Source organism: Arvicanthis niloticus, chromosome 1 (assembly GCF_011762505.2).
Source record: "Arvicanthis niloticus isolate mArvNil1 chromosome 1, mArvNil1.pat.X, whole genome shotgun sequence".
Lineage (NCBI taxonomy): Eukaryota > Metazoa > Chordata > Mammalia > Rodentia > Muridae > Arvicanthis > Arvicanthis niloticus.
This window is the reverse complement of record NC_047658.1, coordinates 118,391,687-118,406,459: the sequence shown is the minus strand read 5'-3', so window position 1 is coordinate 118,406,459 and position 14,773 is coordinate 118,391,687. Positions and strand designations below refer to the sequence as shown.

General features: G+C 46.0%; 1 protein-coding gene across 1 annotated transcript in view; it reads left to right on the top strand.

The window, feature by feature from the left end:
* Positions 1 to 14,773, top strand: part of Fads2 (fatty acid desaturase 2) — a 40,369-nt gene that overhangs the window by 8,434 nt on the left and 17,162 nt on the right. The window contains exons 2-5 of the mRNA XM_034500990.2: positions 3,419 to 3,529; positions 6,184 to 6,381; positions 6,486 to 6,587; positions 12,323 to 12,448. Coding sequence (XP_034356881.1) covers positions 3,419 to 3,529; positions 6,184 to 6,381; positions 6,486 to 6,587; positions 12,323 to 12,448 — 537 coding nt within the window. The remainder of the gene's footprint in view (positions 1 to 3,418; positions 3,530 to 6,183; positions 6,382 to 6,485; positions 6,588 to 12,322; positions 12,449 to 14,773) is intronic.

The window sequence follows — 14,773 nt, the reverse complement described above, 5'->3', positions numbered from 1 at the left end:
ATATATGTGTGTGCACTCACACATGTTCAAATGTGTTGTGTTCACATGATGTGTGACTGCATGTGTGTGCATGAACTTGTAGAGGCCAGAAGTTGGTATCAAATACCTTCTACTATTTCTGTGCACTTTATTTACTGAGGCAGGTTGTCTGTGGCTCTTGGCCTGGATCTTGGTGAATCAGTTAGTTTAGCTAGCCTGATTGCTATAGGGATCTCCCATCTCCACCTCCTTGCTGCTGGTGTTACAGACAGGTTGAATCTTATGTGAGTGTTGGGGGTTCCAACGCCAGTCCTCATATTTGCATGGCAAGCACTTAATTCACGGAGCCATCTCCCTAGCCTCCTGGTTTGTGATCCTGACATGGGTATCAGGAAGGGGGATCAGCAGAGTCTCTGGGAAACTTACGGCTAGAAAGGGCTGTTTTCAGATGTGAGGCTGAGAAAAAATTTCTTGAAAGTAACATTAAAGCAGGGCCCACAGCTCTAGCACAGGTGTGGGAAGAAACATGATGTATTAAAGAGCCTGTTCTGGAAGCTACTAAGTCAGTCGTGACAGTGAGCTGGTTCCATGGAGCAGCTAATAAGAGGCGTGAGGTAAAGTCACCACCTGAGGCAGTTGGACTGGATTGCAGTCTGGCTGCACGCCCCAGCATTCAGGACCGTACTGCCTGGGGCTTTGAAGTGATGAAGGTCTTTGCCTGGCCTGTAGCCATGTACCTCACCTGATTTCAGGGAGCCGAGGCTGCTCCAGAGCCCTGTGCAAGTGGCTGAGGAGTGACAGGGTTCTCATTTGCCGGTAGCTGGAGGCATCCTGGATGGAGGAAGGGGTGGTGTGAGGGATCAAGAAGAGGTGAATAAGGCACTTGCTGGCCACCAAACTTTATCTTTCAACAAGTGGAGAGGAAACTTAGAGAGAACTTCCAGTCTATAGTGAGGGGACCCTGCCACTGGCAACTCTTGCTGGACTTTCTTCTCAGAGTTTTGCTGTGTGTTGTTGTTGTTGTTTTGTAAAGAAGCCTGAGCCTGGGCCTCACAGAACTGGGCCTCCCTCCTCCCTGTCTGCCTGAGCCCTCTTGGACAGCAGGCTTCTCTCTATGAAAAGACCCTTGGTTTTGATCTGACCCTTGATTTAATCTCACCTTTTCCATTCAGCTAGGGGAGATTCTGTTTGTGGGTTTGTTTTAAAATTCTGCCCATTGTTCTCATGTATGAAATGTTATTTTGCAGGTTCATAGATAATGAACCTTGCAAATTATTGGCCTTGCTGGGATTATTACAGATGTAATCCTCTTTCCCAATGTAAAGGTTGAAAGATAAAGAAACACTGTCTCTTGTGAACCAAGAGTCACTAATAGTAATGTTTAATCTCATTTGCTTTCTCCTTATGTGAAGACCATTTTCTTTTGAAATTAAGTTGTTTGATGGTGCATGCCATCAATCCCAGCACTCAGAAGGTAGAGGCAAGAGGATCAGGGTTTCCAGGCCAACCTACATCAATCTGAGGCCAGTATGAGTGACACGATCCACTATTTCACAAGAGCAAACCAGAATGGGCAAGACGAATCATCAGTTGAGCCGCTTGATGCTGAGCCTGATGACCTGACTTCAGTCCCTGGGCCCCACGTGGTGGTAGGAGAGAATGGACAACTCAGTCATTGTCCTCTGACTGCCACATCTGCTGGCCGCGTGCACAGGCACGCATGTGCACACACATAAATACATAAACAAACAAACAAATAAATGTAAAAAGGTTTTAAGTAAAAAATGCTCTCTTCTGACCCTCTTGGGCCCCAGGCACACACATAGTGTACATAAATACATGTGGGCAAAATACTCATACACATAAAATAAATGAATCTAATATTTTTTTTTAAGGTAAAATATCAAAGAGTTGCAGCATCTTCTCCCAGGAATAAGAGTGATCTGTGATAATCATAACTCTATCACATTCACAAAAAATAATTAGAGGCCGGAGCTGTAGCTCATCCTGTAGACGGTTTGCCTAGCTTGCTCCTCAACTCAATCCCCAGCACTGCATAAACCAGACTTGGTGATGCATGCCTGTGAGCCACGCACTTGGGAAGCTGGAGCAGGAGGATTAATAGTTCAACTCTTTGACCACATATGTTTGACTACATATGAGCTTATGGGCCAGTCTGGGTGATAGGAGACCCTGCTTTTAAAAAATTAATAATCCCCATTGGTTCAAAAATTCAATGCCCATTTTTATTTTCACATCTACCTCCCAAAACTCTTGTGTAGCTTCTACATTTCCTCTGAACAGGAACCCCTCTGGTGAAAGTATGTGGTTTATATGTCTCCATTTAGGCCAGTGTCCCCACACTCACACCTCTCCACCTCACTATGTTGATTTCTCTCGTTGTTTTTCCTGGTACCATATGGCTTTTTCAGCTCAATCCTGCAGTGCCTCAGTTTGGATGAGTGGTGAGAGGCAGAACAACGTGAAACTGGAGCATCCAGTTAGACATCCTGGGGACCTGATGCAGACTCACCTCTAGGAGAGATGGTTGATTTTGTGGAGATATTTTTTGTCACATATGTACTGTGTGTAGAAAAGCTGACAGGAATACTACAATATTAGCATTGATGGGCTTCCCACGTGATGATTATTTGTTTTTTTTTCTTCTTCTGTGCATTTTCTAGTGTTGCCAGAATTAAGCATGTTTCTACTTCATCTCCAGAACGAGAGAGATTAAAATGCAGAATGTGATAGTAACGTTAGGAAAAGTTTGCAAGCTAATGAAAATAAAATAAGGTGCAGCCCATGTCTCTAGTAAGAGTTTAAATCCTGGACACTCTGTGCCAGGTTTTCCAGGAATTCTTTTACATCATTCCATGTTATTTTTTTCTGTTGCTGTTTCATGTCATCTAAGCATAGTTTCCATGCTGTAGTCATTTTCTAGGTGTTAGGGACCGAGCAGAGAACCTCACACATGCTGGGCAAGCATTTTATCACTGAGTTAAACCCCTTCCCTGAGTCTTATCTCCTCACTGATAATTGTGGCTTTGTGAAAGAGGACATCTTTGGAGTGGTGGGTGGTGTAGATTGTGCACTGTGAAAGACATTCAGCTCAGGTGTATGCCAGGCCCCAGGGCTGTCTTCTCTGAGTCCTGTGCTTACTTGCTTTTCCTGGAAACCTTTCTGTTCACAAATCCTTGACTAGCTCAGTAGGCCTGGCACCAGTTCAGAGGCTCAGGGTGGTTGCGGTTTGCTACTGGAGTCTTGCCCTGGGGATATGTCCTGGGGTGGAGTCTGGAGTAAACATTTGCCACTGGGAAGTCCCATTTGGTGTCTGAGCAGACCCTGGAGCTGCTGCTAAATGCCCTCTTTCCTAGAGTGGGAGGAGCCAGCAGAGGTTTGGGGCTCAGCCTTACCAACCTGCTCCTCTATTTCCTAGGATGCCTTCCGTGCCTTCCACTTGGACCTGGATTTTGTGGGCAAGTTCTTGAAGCCCCTGCTGATTGGTGAGCTGGCCCCAGAGGAGCCCAGCCTGGACCGTGGCAAAAGCGTGAGTGGGACTTGTAACATTAATGAGGGTGGAATGGGACTGGATGATAGGGGTGAGAGTACTTTCTCCCCAGAACCCCACTGTCAGGGCTGTGGCAGGAGAGTCTCTGAGGCAGTCCAGGAGGAAGCCCTGAAGAACTAGGTCAGGGAAGACCTCAGAGTATTCCCTGAGAGCCACCAGCTAGTTGATTCCCTCTCTCCCAACTGGTCCTTTCACTACGCTCCTTTACACAAAGCTGCCAGATGTTGGTGTGCTACTATCTAAGAAAGGGCAGAAACAGCAAGACAGTATCAACTATTGATAAGTGTGGCTGCTTTGGAATGAATCACTTTGAGAAAGAGTGACCATTTGTCACTGAGTCAGACACCCCACTAAGTGCTGCACTTCAAAAGTATGCAAAAAGAACTCCCAGGCCTCCCAGGCTGAGGCCTCCCAGGCAGTGGTGAAGCAGCTTCTACACCAGACCTAGCATGCATAATGGAGTTGTGTAGAGCAGCACGCTTTAGAGTTTCTCTAACCTTGGAGAACCCCCCCCACACACACACACACTCAAGCCCTATCTTTCCCTACTAGAGTCACCCTTCTAATGGAGTCTAGGCTTCTCCAGGCCCTAAGCAGGGCTGAGAGTACCCATCCTGGTGTCTTGAGCCTGTAGGCATCTTGTAGGGTGGGATGGTTTAAGTCCTAGGAGGCACACCACAGTATCAGAGCTGAGGCAATTTCCCCTTCAACAGGCATACTATGTATGGCTTTGGTGCCACCATCACCCTTGTTTGTCCTAGAGAGATGGCACCTCTGACTGCCATCCAGGGCAGAGAAGCTTCCTGGGGGAAACCAGACCAGGCCAGCCCCTCTTGCTCCCAGCCTGAGCTGGAGTAATTCTCTATTAGCTTCTAACTCAGGGCCTCAGCAAAGCCATGCAGGGCAGAGGCTTTTTCCTGGACTGGATTCTTGGTTGGTCCACCATAGAGGACCGACTGCCTCCCTGACCACTGGGCTCAGCACTCATGAGGCCTCTCTGGCATCATGAGTAGGACCCGGTCTGCCCCTGCACAGTCAGGTAGTAAAAGACTGAAAGGGCTCTCTTCTGAGGTGTGCTGTTCAGTGTAATGCATATTATTCGCCCTACTGCCAAACCATCCCTACCTTCCTGTTCTACAGTGATTACATCATCTCCAACTGACTTTCTGTGCCCTTCACAGTATCTCCTTCAGCCCCAGCTAACTACCGTTCTGTTGTCTCTAAGCACTTACCTCCTCCAGGCATCTCATAATGGAATCATACTGTATTTGTCCTTTATACGATTTTTGACTATATTTTCATAATTTTTTAGTTTTTAATTTTTTTGTTTTTAATTTTTTTGTTTTATATAGGGTCTCATGTAGCCCAGGCTAGCCTTGAACTCCCCATCCTGCTTTCCCCTTCTCAAGTGTGGGACTGCAGGTATACAATGCCACATCTGGCAGCTAGTATATATTGATTGTACAGAATACTGGGTTTCATTCCAACAGCTTCATGCAAGCATTTATCCTTTTATAATGGGCCAATTTCATTTAACATAAACTTATAGAACACATAGTGTACCAACATGCCAAATTTTCCTTTTTTTTTTTTTTGAGGCTGAACAGTCTGTTATATATGTAGAACACAATCAGACATATTCAGCCAGCAACCTACAAAATTGTAAACATACTAAAACATTACACTGTATGTTTGTTCGCGCATGCGCCAGAGAGAGAGAGAGAGAGAGAGAGAGACAGAGAGAGAGAGAGAGAGAGAGAGAGAGAGAGAAAATGTACATAATGGGTGTCTGTGGAGGCCCAAAGACCTTAGGTCCCCTGGAGCTGGAATTATAGGCAGCTGTGAGCGGCCCTACATGGGTGCCAGGAACAGAACCAGCCCCCCACCCCGCCACCCCATGAGAGCTGCAATCACCCTTAACCACTGAGCCGTTTCTCTGGCTCCTGTTCCTATTTTCTGCCTGCTGTAAGTAATGTAAGTAAAGGTGTAGAAGGCACTTGTCCCATATCCCTCTACTCTCTTCCTAAGCCCTCCTTTAGTCCCTTACATTTTTTAACCTTCATTTTTATTTTATGTGTTTGAATGTTCTGCCTGCATGTATGTCTTTGCATCACATGAGTCCCTTGGAGGCCAGAAAAGGGTGTTGTATGCCCCTGTGACTGGAGTTACAGACAGTTGAGAACCACCATCTGGATGCTGGGAATCAAACCCTGGTCCTATGGAAGAGCAGCCAGTGCTCTTAACTGCTGAGTCATCTCTCCAGCCCTGTTAGTCCTGCTTGTCCCCATACAGCTTCACCTCTTGTTTAGTGTCACCTGTACATAAAAGATGTCATATATGTATGAAGTCTAGAATCCACGAGGGAACCGAGAGAAAACATGAGCTAGTTGCCTTTCTGAGACTGACTTAATTCACCGAGTATGATTAAAAGTGCACGCTTTCCAATCCGACTTCTCTTCTGCCACCTACCCAGATGCATCATGTCAGTAGTAATGGTGACCATTGCAGCACCTAGTAGCTGGGCTCACACAGAGTTCAAGGTGCTTGCCACAGCTGTAGTGTATACTGTGCTCAAACACACGTCCCCTTGGAAGGTCTAGTGGCTGATCCTCTTCTCTGTCCTTGCTCACCAGTCTCAGATCACTGAGGACTTCAGGGCCCTGAAGAAGACTGCTGAGGACATGAACCTTTTCAAAACCAACCACCTGTTCTTCTTTCTCCTCCTGTCCCACATCGTCGTCATGGAAAGCATTGCCTGGTTCATCCTCGCGTACTTCGGCAATGGCTGGGTCCCCACCCTCATCACAGCCTTCGTCCTTGCTACCTCTCAGGTGAGGCCTGACGTCCCTGAGCATCATTCGAACATCCCCACCTCTCAGATCCCTCCTGGCTATTTGCTGATGCTGCAATGACAACCACAGCCCTCTTTCCCCAGGCCCAAGCTGGATGGCTGCAACATGATTATGGCCACCTTTCTGTCTATAAGAAATCCAGATGGAACCACATTGTCCACAAGTTTGTCATTGGCCACTTAAAGGTAAGTGTTGGGGTTAAGGGTGATGGCTCAGTCAATAAATCTCTTGGGAGAACCTGAGTTTGACACCTACAACATGTGTAAAAATGGTGGTCATGCTGCTGCATGCTCGTAATGCCAGCACTGGGGAGGCACACACGGGAGGAGCCATAGGGTTCAATACAGGCAGTTTGGACTACTTGCTGAGCTCCAAGCCAGTGAGACTCTGTCTCAAAGTAGGTGGATAGAGTTCCTGAGGATGCCACCTAAGATTGTCCAGCCTCCGTGTGCATGTGCATACATGTAAGCCTCCCCTCAAACATGTAGCCACATGTGCATACCACATTGAAAACTGGGGGCAAGGGAGAGGACTTGGTGCTGGAGAGATAGCTCAGTGGTTGTGAATATCAGTAAAAGAAGGAGAGACAGAGAGAGAGAGAGAGAGAGAGAGAGAGAGAGAGAGAGAGAGAGAAAGAGAGAACACTTCTTTCAGTAGCTTGTGGTTTCAAAACTGTCACTGCACAGTCCCCGGCTCTGTTAGTTCTGGGCCTATGGTGACCCTGCTGGTAGGAACATGTGGCAGAGGCCACTTAGCTCAAGGCAAGCAGGAAGGGGACAGGGAGGAAGAGAGGGGCCAGGAAGAAGACAAAACTTTCAAAGGTATCCCTTCTTCCACTGAATACTTCAATCTCCTCAAGTTCCTACCATCTGCTAAAATAGCGTCCTTGGTGTGGGACTGAGGATTCAACCCTCGAGTTCATGGTGATGTGCCATACTCAACCGTAGCATATTCTTTCAAACAAACCTTACTGCCTCCTGTAGTCAGTACATCCCAATAGCATCTATTGCTTCCTTAGAGACGCTGGATCCCTGAGACTACCCTCCTGTCCTTGGCTGGGGAAGAGTCCTGTGTCCGGATTAAAAATCTCCACTCTGTGCCCACCCCCCTGCACCCTGGGCTTGCCACATTGGATTATGGGTGAGCCAGCAATGAGCTACCCAGCAGCTCCCAGCTAACAATTTACCTGGGCCTGAGCCTCAAAGGCTGGGAACCTGGACTCTTCCCAGAACCTCAAGAGGGGATACACACAAGTGCATTGTTTCATTCTGCACTGTCCTCTGTAGCATAAAATCCTCCTCTATATAGGAAAGAAACATTTTACCCACTACCCCTGTTCTCCCTATGCCATGAACAAAGATAGACTGTGTTCTAGTTACAGGTTCTGGCAGGGTCCTGAGGGCCTTTCCTGCTCAAGGCCTTGTGTCCTTGATGAATAGCTTGAAACACAGCTCTTATATCAGACAAGCAAGGGCAGGACAGAGGGCTGGCTTCCTTACTGAAGCCTTTGCTAGTGGAATTGTAGCTCTGGGAGCTGGGGCTGTAGCTCAGTTGGTAGAATGTTTGCTGAGCATCTTGAAGCCCTGGGTTCATCCCCAGTACCATTTAAACTGGTGTGGTGGTGCACACGGGTGATCCCAGCACTAGGGATGTGGAGGAGGAAGATCAGAAGTTGGAAGCCATACTATGCTACATAATAAGTTCAAGGCCAGCCTGGGCTAAATGAGACCCTCTCTCAAAAACAAACATGCACTCCTATATCTATATATGTGGTGATGCGCCCCCCCCCCCCCCATTTATCCCCACATAGATCAGACTGGCCTCAAATTCACAGAGGTCTATTTGCCTCTGCTTCCTGAGTTCTGGGATTAACTACCCACATTGCCATGCCCAGCTTTGATATATTATTTCTTAAATGACAATTCTCTTAACTCCAGGACAACAAAATATAAAATGTTCAAAACTTGAAAAGTCCGCTAAAAGCATTTTATTTGTATCAAAACAAAAAAAAATTGTATGCCTTTCCTTTATTAAGAAAAAAAACTTTGTGGCGCTGAGGCTTGAAGCCAGGGCCTTTGCTCATGCTGAGTCAGTGCTCTACCACCAAGCTACAACTCTAACCCTTTGCTTATACCTCCATTTAGAAGGAAGATAAAGTAATTAAAAATGTTTAAGTATGTCCAAAAGTGTCTCACTTGAAGACAAGATGAACCCCAGAGTAGATTTTGAAAGGATTATAGATGCATTTGCTAGAGTGCATGCTTTTTCTTACCCCCCGGCCGTCACATGACTGCTCTGCTGGCTGCACCTCTAAGGAGTCTCCTTGCCAGGTGTGCTGGTGCACCCTATGACCCAGGCCTAGTATAGGAGAGGCCAAGGTAGGCTGGCCCAGATAAGCACATCATCTCTTGGCCCACTGGGCCCAGCCCAGCAGCTGACTTGGAGAAGGCGCCATTCACTCCTCATTCTGAGAACACAGAAGGCTGATCATTGTTCCTCAGGCAGATGAGGCACCATTGTGCCATGGAGGAGGAATTACTGACAGATAGGGCTTTGCTTGGTGATGGAGAATGGGAGAGACTCAAGCAGGGAAGACAGCATAAACAACCAAAATATCCTGGTGTCTGGTCCAAAGTCCAAAGTCCGTGTCCCATCTCCAGGCTCTCACTCCCCGTTCCACAAATATCTCCAGGTTGGTGGGCTGACCTCCGGCTTACTTGTTAACATCCTCGCCCCTCGGTGTCACTGTCAGGGACTTTTCCATCTGACGCTTTTCTCGGCAATTCTGTTCCTTTTGGCTTTAGATGTAAGCACATCCTTGGACTCCTTAAGCTTGGGAGCTTTCCCACACTCTGACGTGCTGCTTTTTTTTCTGTGATCAATTTTGAAGCCTGCTGCTTACAGGGGCCGGGCAGAGGTTGCTGCAGAGACCACAGCTGTTTCCAACTATCTCCATCCATGCCCTCCGTGTCCAGACACTGTGTTTGTGTCCTAAACACTCCTCAAGTGAGAGGCTTGTTTTGAGCAAATAGACCTGCTCACAGATGCTCAGAGCCAGCCATGGGCCACCATTTCACCCGCTGAAGGGACAGAAAAGACCTGAGTCTTGCTTGGGCCACCTGGCAACTTTGTTGAGTGACACACCTCCGGGGAAGGCTTTGAGAACTGGTGACAGTAGTAACCTGTGGCATTCAAATAAATACAAAGATCTCCTTTCTGTTTTCTGTATTATGGGACCACAGTGTCATCTAAATGTCAGCTTCTCCCTAGCTGTCAGTTGCATTCATTGGAAGGGGCTCATGGCAGGCAAGAACTGAGATACATTCCCCCCACTTCCTGGAATACTTGGGACCCCCCACACACACACTCAACTATTCTCACTCTCTCTCTCTCTCTCTCTCTCTCTCTCTCTCTCTCTCTCTCTCTCTCTCTATCTCTATCTCTATCTCTCTCCCCTTTCTTTTCTTTCTTCTCTCCTTTCTTTGTAGGCTTATGTTAATTTTTCAGCATTGTGTCTTGTACAAAATACTAGATTTTATCAGGACATTTTCTCTCATGTGTAGGAGACACCATTTATATTCGTCCTCTACCACCTCCTAGTGTTGGCTTTGCTCTCCTTCTGGTCTCACTCCTTCCCAGATGGTCTCACTTTACCTTAATATCTCTTTTTCTAAAATCTAGAGTCCATGTCTGAGAGAAAATGTGTGGCTCGTTTCACTTACATGATTATTAACGTGATCTCTATTTCTGCTCCTTTTCCTGAGAATGACATAATTTCATTCTTCATTATTCATGACCGAATCATACTCCATTGAGTGTATACCATGTTTTTTTTTTTTTTTAATTCACCCACTGAAAGGTGCTTGGGCAGACTCCATAACTCATATTCATTCATTCATTCATTTGAACTCCTGATCCTCCTGCCTCTACCTTTCAAGTCTGGGATTCCAGGTGTTCTTGGCTGTTCTTCGTAGCACTTCAGTGAACACGAGTATCATGTGCTGACTTAGAGTCTGTCTGATACTTATCTCAGGAGTGCTAGAGTTGGGTCATGTAGTACTTTCTGTTTTAGTTTTTTTAGGAAGCTTATGCTCTTTTCTATACTGGCTGGACTAATCTACATCCCCATTCTTACCCCAACACACACGTTCATAAGTATTTGTTGTTTGTTTTCTTTTTCTCTTTAATTAATTAATTTATTCACTTAGTATCCAGATATCCACCCCTCCTCCTCACAGTCCCTCCTCCCACTGCTCCTTCCCCATTCCCTCCTCTTTTCCTCTGAGAAGTGGGAGGCCCCTCTGGTATCACTCCACCCTGGCATATCAAGTCACTGCAGGACTGTGCACATCCTCTCCCGCCGAGGCCAGATGAGGTGGCCCGGTTAGGGGAAGGGGATCCAGAGACATGCAGCAGATCCAGGGACAGCTCCCACTCCAGTTGTTGGGGCCCCCATGAAAACGAAGCTGCACATCTGCTACATATGTGCAGGGGGTTGTCATCTGTTTTCTTGATGGTGACTATTTTGACGGGATGAGCTGGAGTCTCGGTATAGTGGTGATTTGCATTTCCTCTGTTGCTAAAGAGAGTGAACATTTTTTTCATAGACTGGCCATTTATATTTACTTCTCTGACAACAACCTCATAAATTCATCTGTCTACTTGTTGGATGGATTATTTATTCTCTTGATGCCTCATATTGTAGCCCTTTGTGCATTTGGCTATAATTCTGTTTGATGAGTAGCCAACAAAGTTTGTCTCCCATTCTGTCTCATTCTTGCTATATCCTTTCAGAAAATGGCTACCTGTGCCTACACTTTGAAGTGTTTCCCTGTATTTCCCTCTGGTGGTTTCAGCTGTTACACAAAGGCCTTTGATCCATGGGAAACGTTTGGATAAAATAGTGGTGTTGAGATATAAGACACACTGAGGGCCATTTGCCCACTTGAAGTGAATGTGTGGGGTAGCTTGCAGAACATTCCATTGACACCTCGGGCATACAATTTTAAAGCATCGTTATCACAGGCAGCTTAAGCACCCACAAATCAACAGCCCCTTCGCCGCTGTACCCCAGCTCTGTTTCCTCCTCACTGCTCACTGCCCAGAGCAGCCAGCAGCTGTCTTCCACTGGGCCTCACATCACAGAGCATGAGCAGTAGGGTTTTGGTTTTTTTTTTTTCTTTTCCTGCCTTCTTTTGCTTTGTGAGGTGTTTCTAGGTTCATCTGTGCTTATATCTTGTGTTAGGGGTCCATTGTTTTCTAACAATAAAGCTTTACATTTATTTATGTATTCATTATTTGGGCCAAGGGGTACCATGGCATTTATGTAGAGATCAGAGGACAACTTTCAGGAGTCGGTTCTCTCCTACTGTGAGTCCCAGGGATTGAACCCAGTTTGTCAGGCTTTGTGGCAGTCACCTTTACTCACTGAGCCCTGTTACTGGCCTAGTCCAGTCCTTTTTATAGTTTACCTAAACCATTCTGTTGTAAGGATCACATTGTATTTTCAGTTCGTGGACATTTGAGTTGTTTCTGTCCTGTTTACTTTTGAGAATCCTTCTTTGAACGTGTGTGTGTGTGTGTGTGTGTGTGTGTGTGTGTGTAAATACCCTAATTTTCCTGGCCCACAAGTCAGGAAAGAAACCGCTGGTTCCCTGGTAGATATAATTTCACTGTTTCTGAAGTCCTGGGGAAATTGAGGCTGGAAAAGTAACTTGACTGCTTTCAGAACTGAGCAGTACTCTGGGCTAGAAGTGTCAGAGTTATAGTCTGATTTCCAGGGACTCCAAGCACAGACCCCATGTGTGATGGAGGAAGCTGGCTATTGGTGTTGGAGGTACCAAGACCCGGTTGCCATCAGGGCCCATCACTGGCAAGTTCTCTGGTCTTTGTGGCTCACCTAACTCCTCTCCCCTTACAGGGTGCCTCTGCAAACTGGTGGAACCATCGACACTTCCAGCACCATGCCAAGCCCAACATCTTCCACAAGGACCCGGACATAAAGAGCCTGCACGTGTTTGTCCTTGGCGAGTGGCAGCCCCTTGAGGTATGAGTGAGATCGTGTTGATTGGGAGGCGTCATGGGAGGAGGAAGGAGCCCTGTAGGCTCAGCATTCAACCGGGACATCAGCACCTTATTCCACCCAGAACCCTTTCCTAGTCATCCCAAGTTATCCCAGCTGCAATCTACATAGAGTGACTCTCCTCCAGAGCACTGGACATAGAGCCTCATGACTAGACTCCGCATGTCCCTCCCGCCCACAGGAAAGTAGGTCAAATGTTTCAGGAAGGCAACATTCTAGGCCTCCAGGATAGGTCCAGAGGGCCAGCTCATGTACAGGAAGCATTATCTGGAGAGCAGCCGTCTGTTTAAGCAGATGAGAACGCAAGGCTCGAACAAACAGGAAGTGGTAGTAGGAAGGTCTGGTCATTTACCAGTGAGGCCAGGTCAAGCCTTCAGATCTTTGACAGCTAGGATACTTCCTTCTATTTATCCACACTTACTTTAGTATCATTTTATTTTTTATTATAAATATAGGACCTACTTGGTACAAACATTGAAATAGATATTTAGTGTCTTAACTCCATCGCCTCTTGGCCTCAGGTTTTATGGACCACGAGTAACACACTGTTAATGAGGTGCCAGATAGCTTTGTAAATGCCTGCTGCTAAGCCCTGACTCCAGCCCTCAATATCTTCTGTTTGCAAATGAACATGTATATATCTTTAAAAAAACAAAAACAAAACTAGAAATAAAGCATGCCTTCTATTCTGCAGCTCACTGCTTCTCTTAATGCAGACCTTGTTCCACGAGTCCAGGGAGAGTGTGTCATCCTCTTGGGGACTGTGTAGTATTCCACCTGCTTGTATCTTACAGCATGACACCATTTCATTTGATAGCACTACTGATCTTAATTTCCGTCTTCTGGGAAAGTGTTGGGTTCAAACTCAGTGCCTGACACATGGTAAGCACATGTTCTACCAGTGAGCGCACTTTTCTCCTGTGATTCTCCACCCCGTGGCCTAATTTTGTTTAGTAAAAGTACATCCAGCCAGGCATGGTGATAGGAAATGGAGGCAGGAGGATTTCAAATTCTAGCTTAATTTGGGTCTAGATAATGAGATTTTGTCAAAGTCAAATGTCAAAAAACAAAATAAAGGACCACTGGGGTGGCTCAGTGGGTAAAGGTGCTTGCTGCCAAGGCTGATAATCTGAGTTTGATCCCTGAACCCCACATGATGATGAAAGGAAAGAAGCAAACCCTCTAAATTATCCTTCGACCTCTGCATGTGCACTATGCACTGTAACACTCACATGCATGTGCACACACACACACACACACACACACAAATGAAAATTTAAAGAATATTAATTTAAAAAAATACTAATTTTAAAAATATATAGTAGGGCTGCAGAGGTTGCTCAGGACTTAAGAATACTAGCCTCTATTTAGAGGGCCCCAGTTTGGTTCTCGGTGCCTGCACATCCATTGCTAGCTCTAGTCCCAGAGGACCCTATACTTTCTGGCCTCTCCAGGCATGCAAGCAGTACACAGGCATACACACAGGCAAAATATCCAAACACATTCAATCAATCAACAATAAACAATAAACAAATAACTCCATAAGTAAGTAAAATAACGCACCTTCATCGCATTTCAAGAATGTGCTCAGTCTAGGCATGGTTATGTATACCTCTAATCCCAGACATTAGGAAACTGGTAGGAATTACCGTGAATTTGAGGCCAGCCTGTTCTACATAGCAAGAGATTGTCTTTTAAAGATGGAGGGAGTGGGAATTATTCTATACTTTAAAAAAAAATGAGAGCTTTTATATTAGAGTTTAATTTATGAAAAGGAAGAAAGAGAAAAAAGCTATTTGTGTGTGTGTGTTGGAAATAATACACTGAGGATGAACACAAGACAAGCTGTGGATATAGCTCAGTAACAAAGTCCTTGCCCAGCATGCTCAAAGCCTTGGGTTCAATGCCATTATCATGAGGGAAAATTACAGCGCCAGGCAGAGCAGAGCCCCCAACAAGCAGTTAGGAGAGAATACAAACTTACCCTCAGTAAAGAGGGTTGTAGAAGGAGTATCCTAGCTCTGTTGGCATCCAAGGCTTATAACATAGACAAGAGAGAGTCTGTCCCCCTCAATTCTGATTTATAGCCTTGTCTAATCCAAGGTGCACAGAACCTCAGCCACAGTTCTGAACTTTGGCTAGGCAGGGATTTCATTTTCTGCCCAACACCTGTCTTTGTTTCTCTTCTGGGAAATGGCTTGTTAGCTTTGGTTAGAAGTGTTTGGATAGGAGAGTTGATGATTTAGAAACCTTGTGATAGTGAGGACAAAGACTTCCTTAATGCCTGTA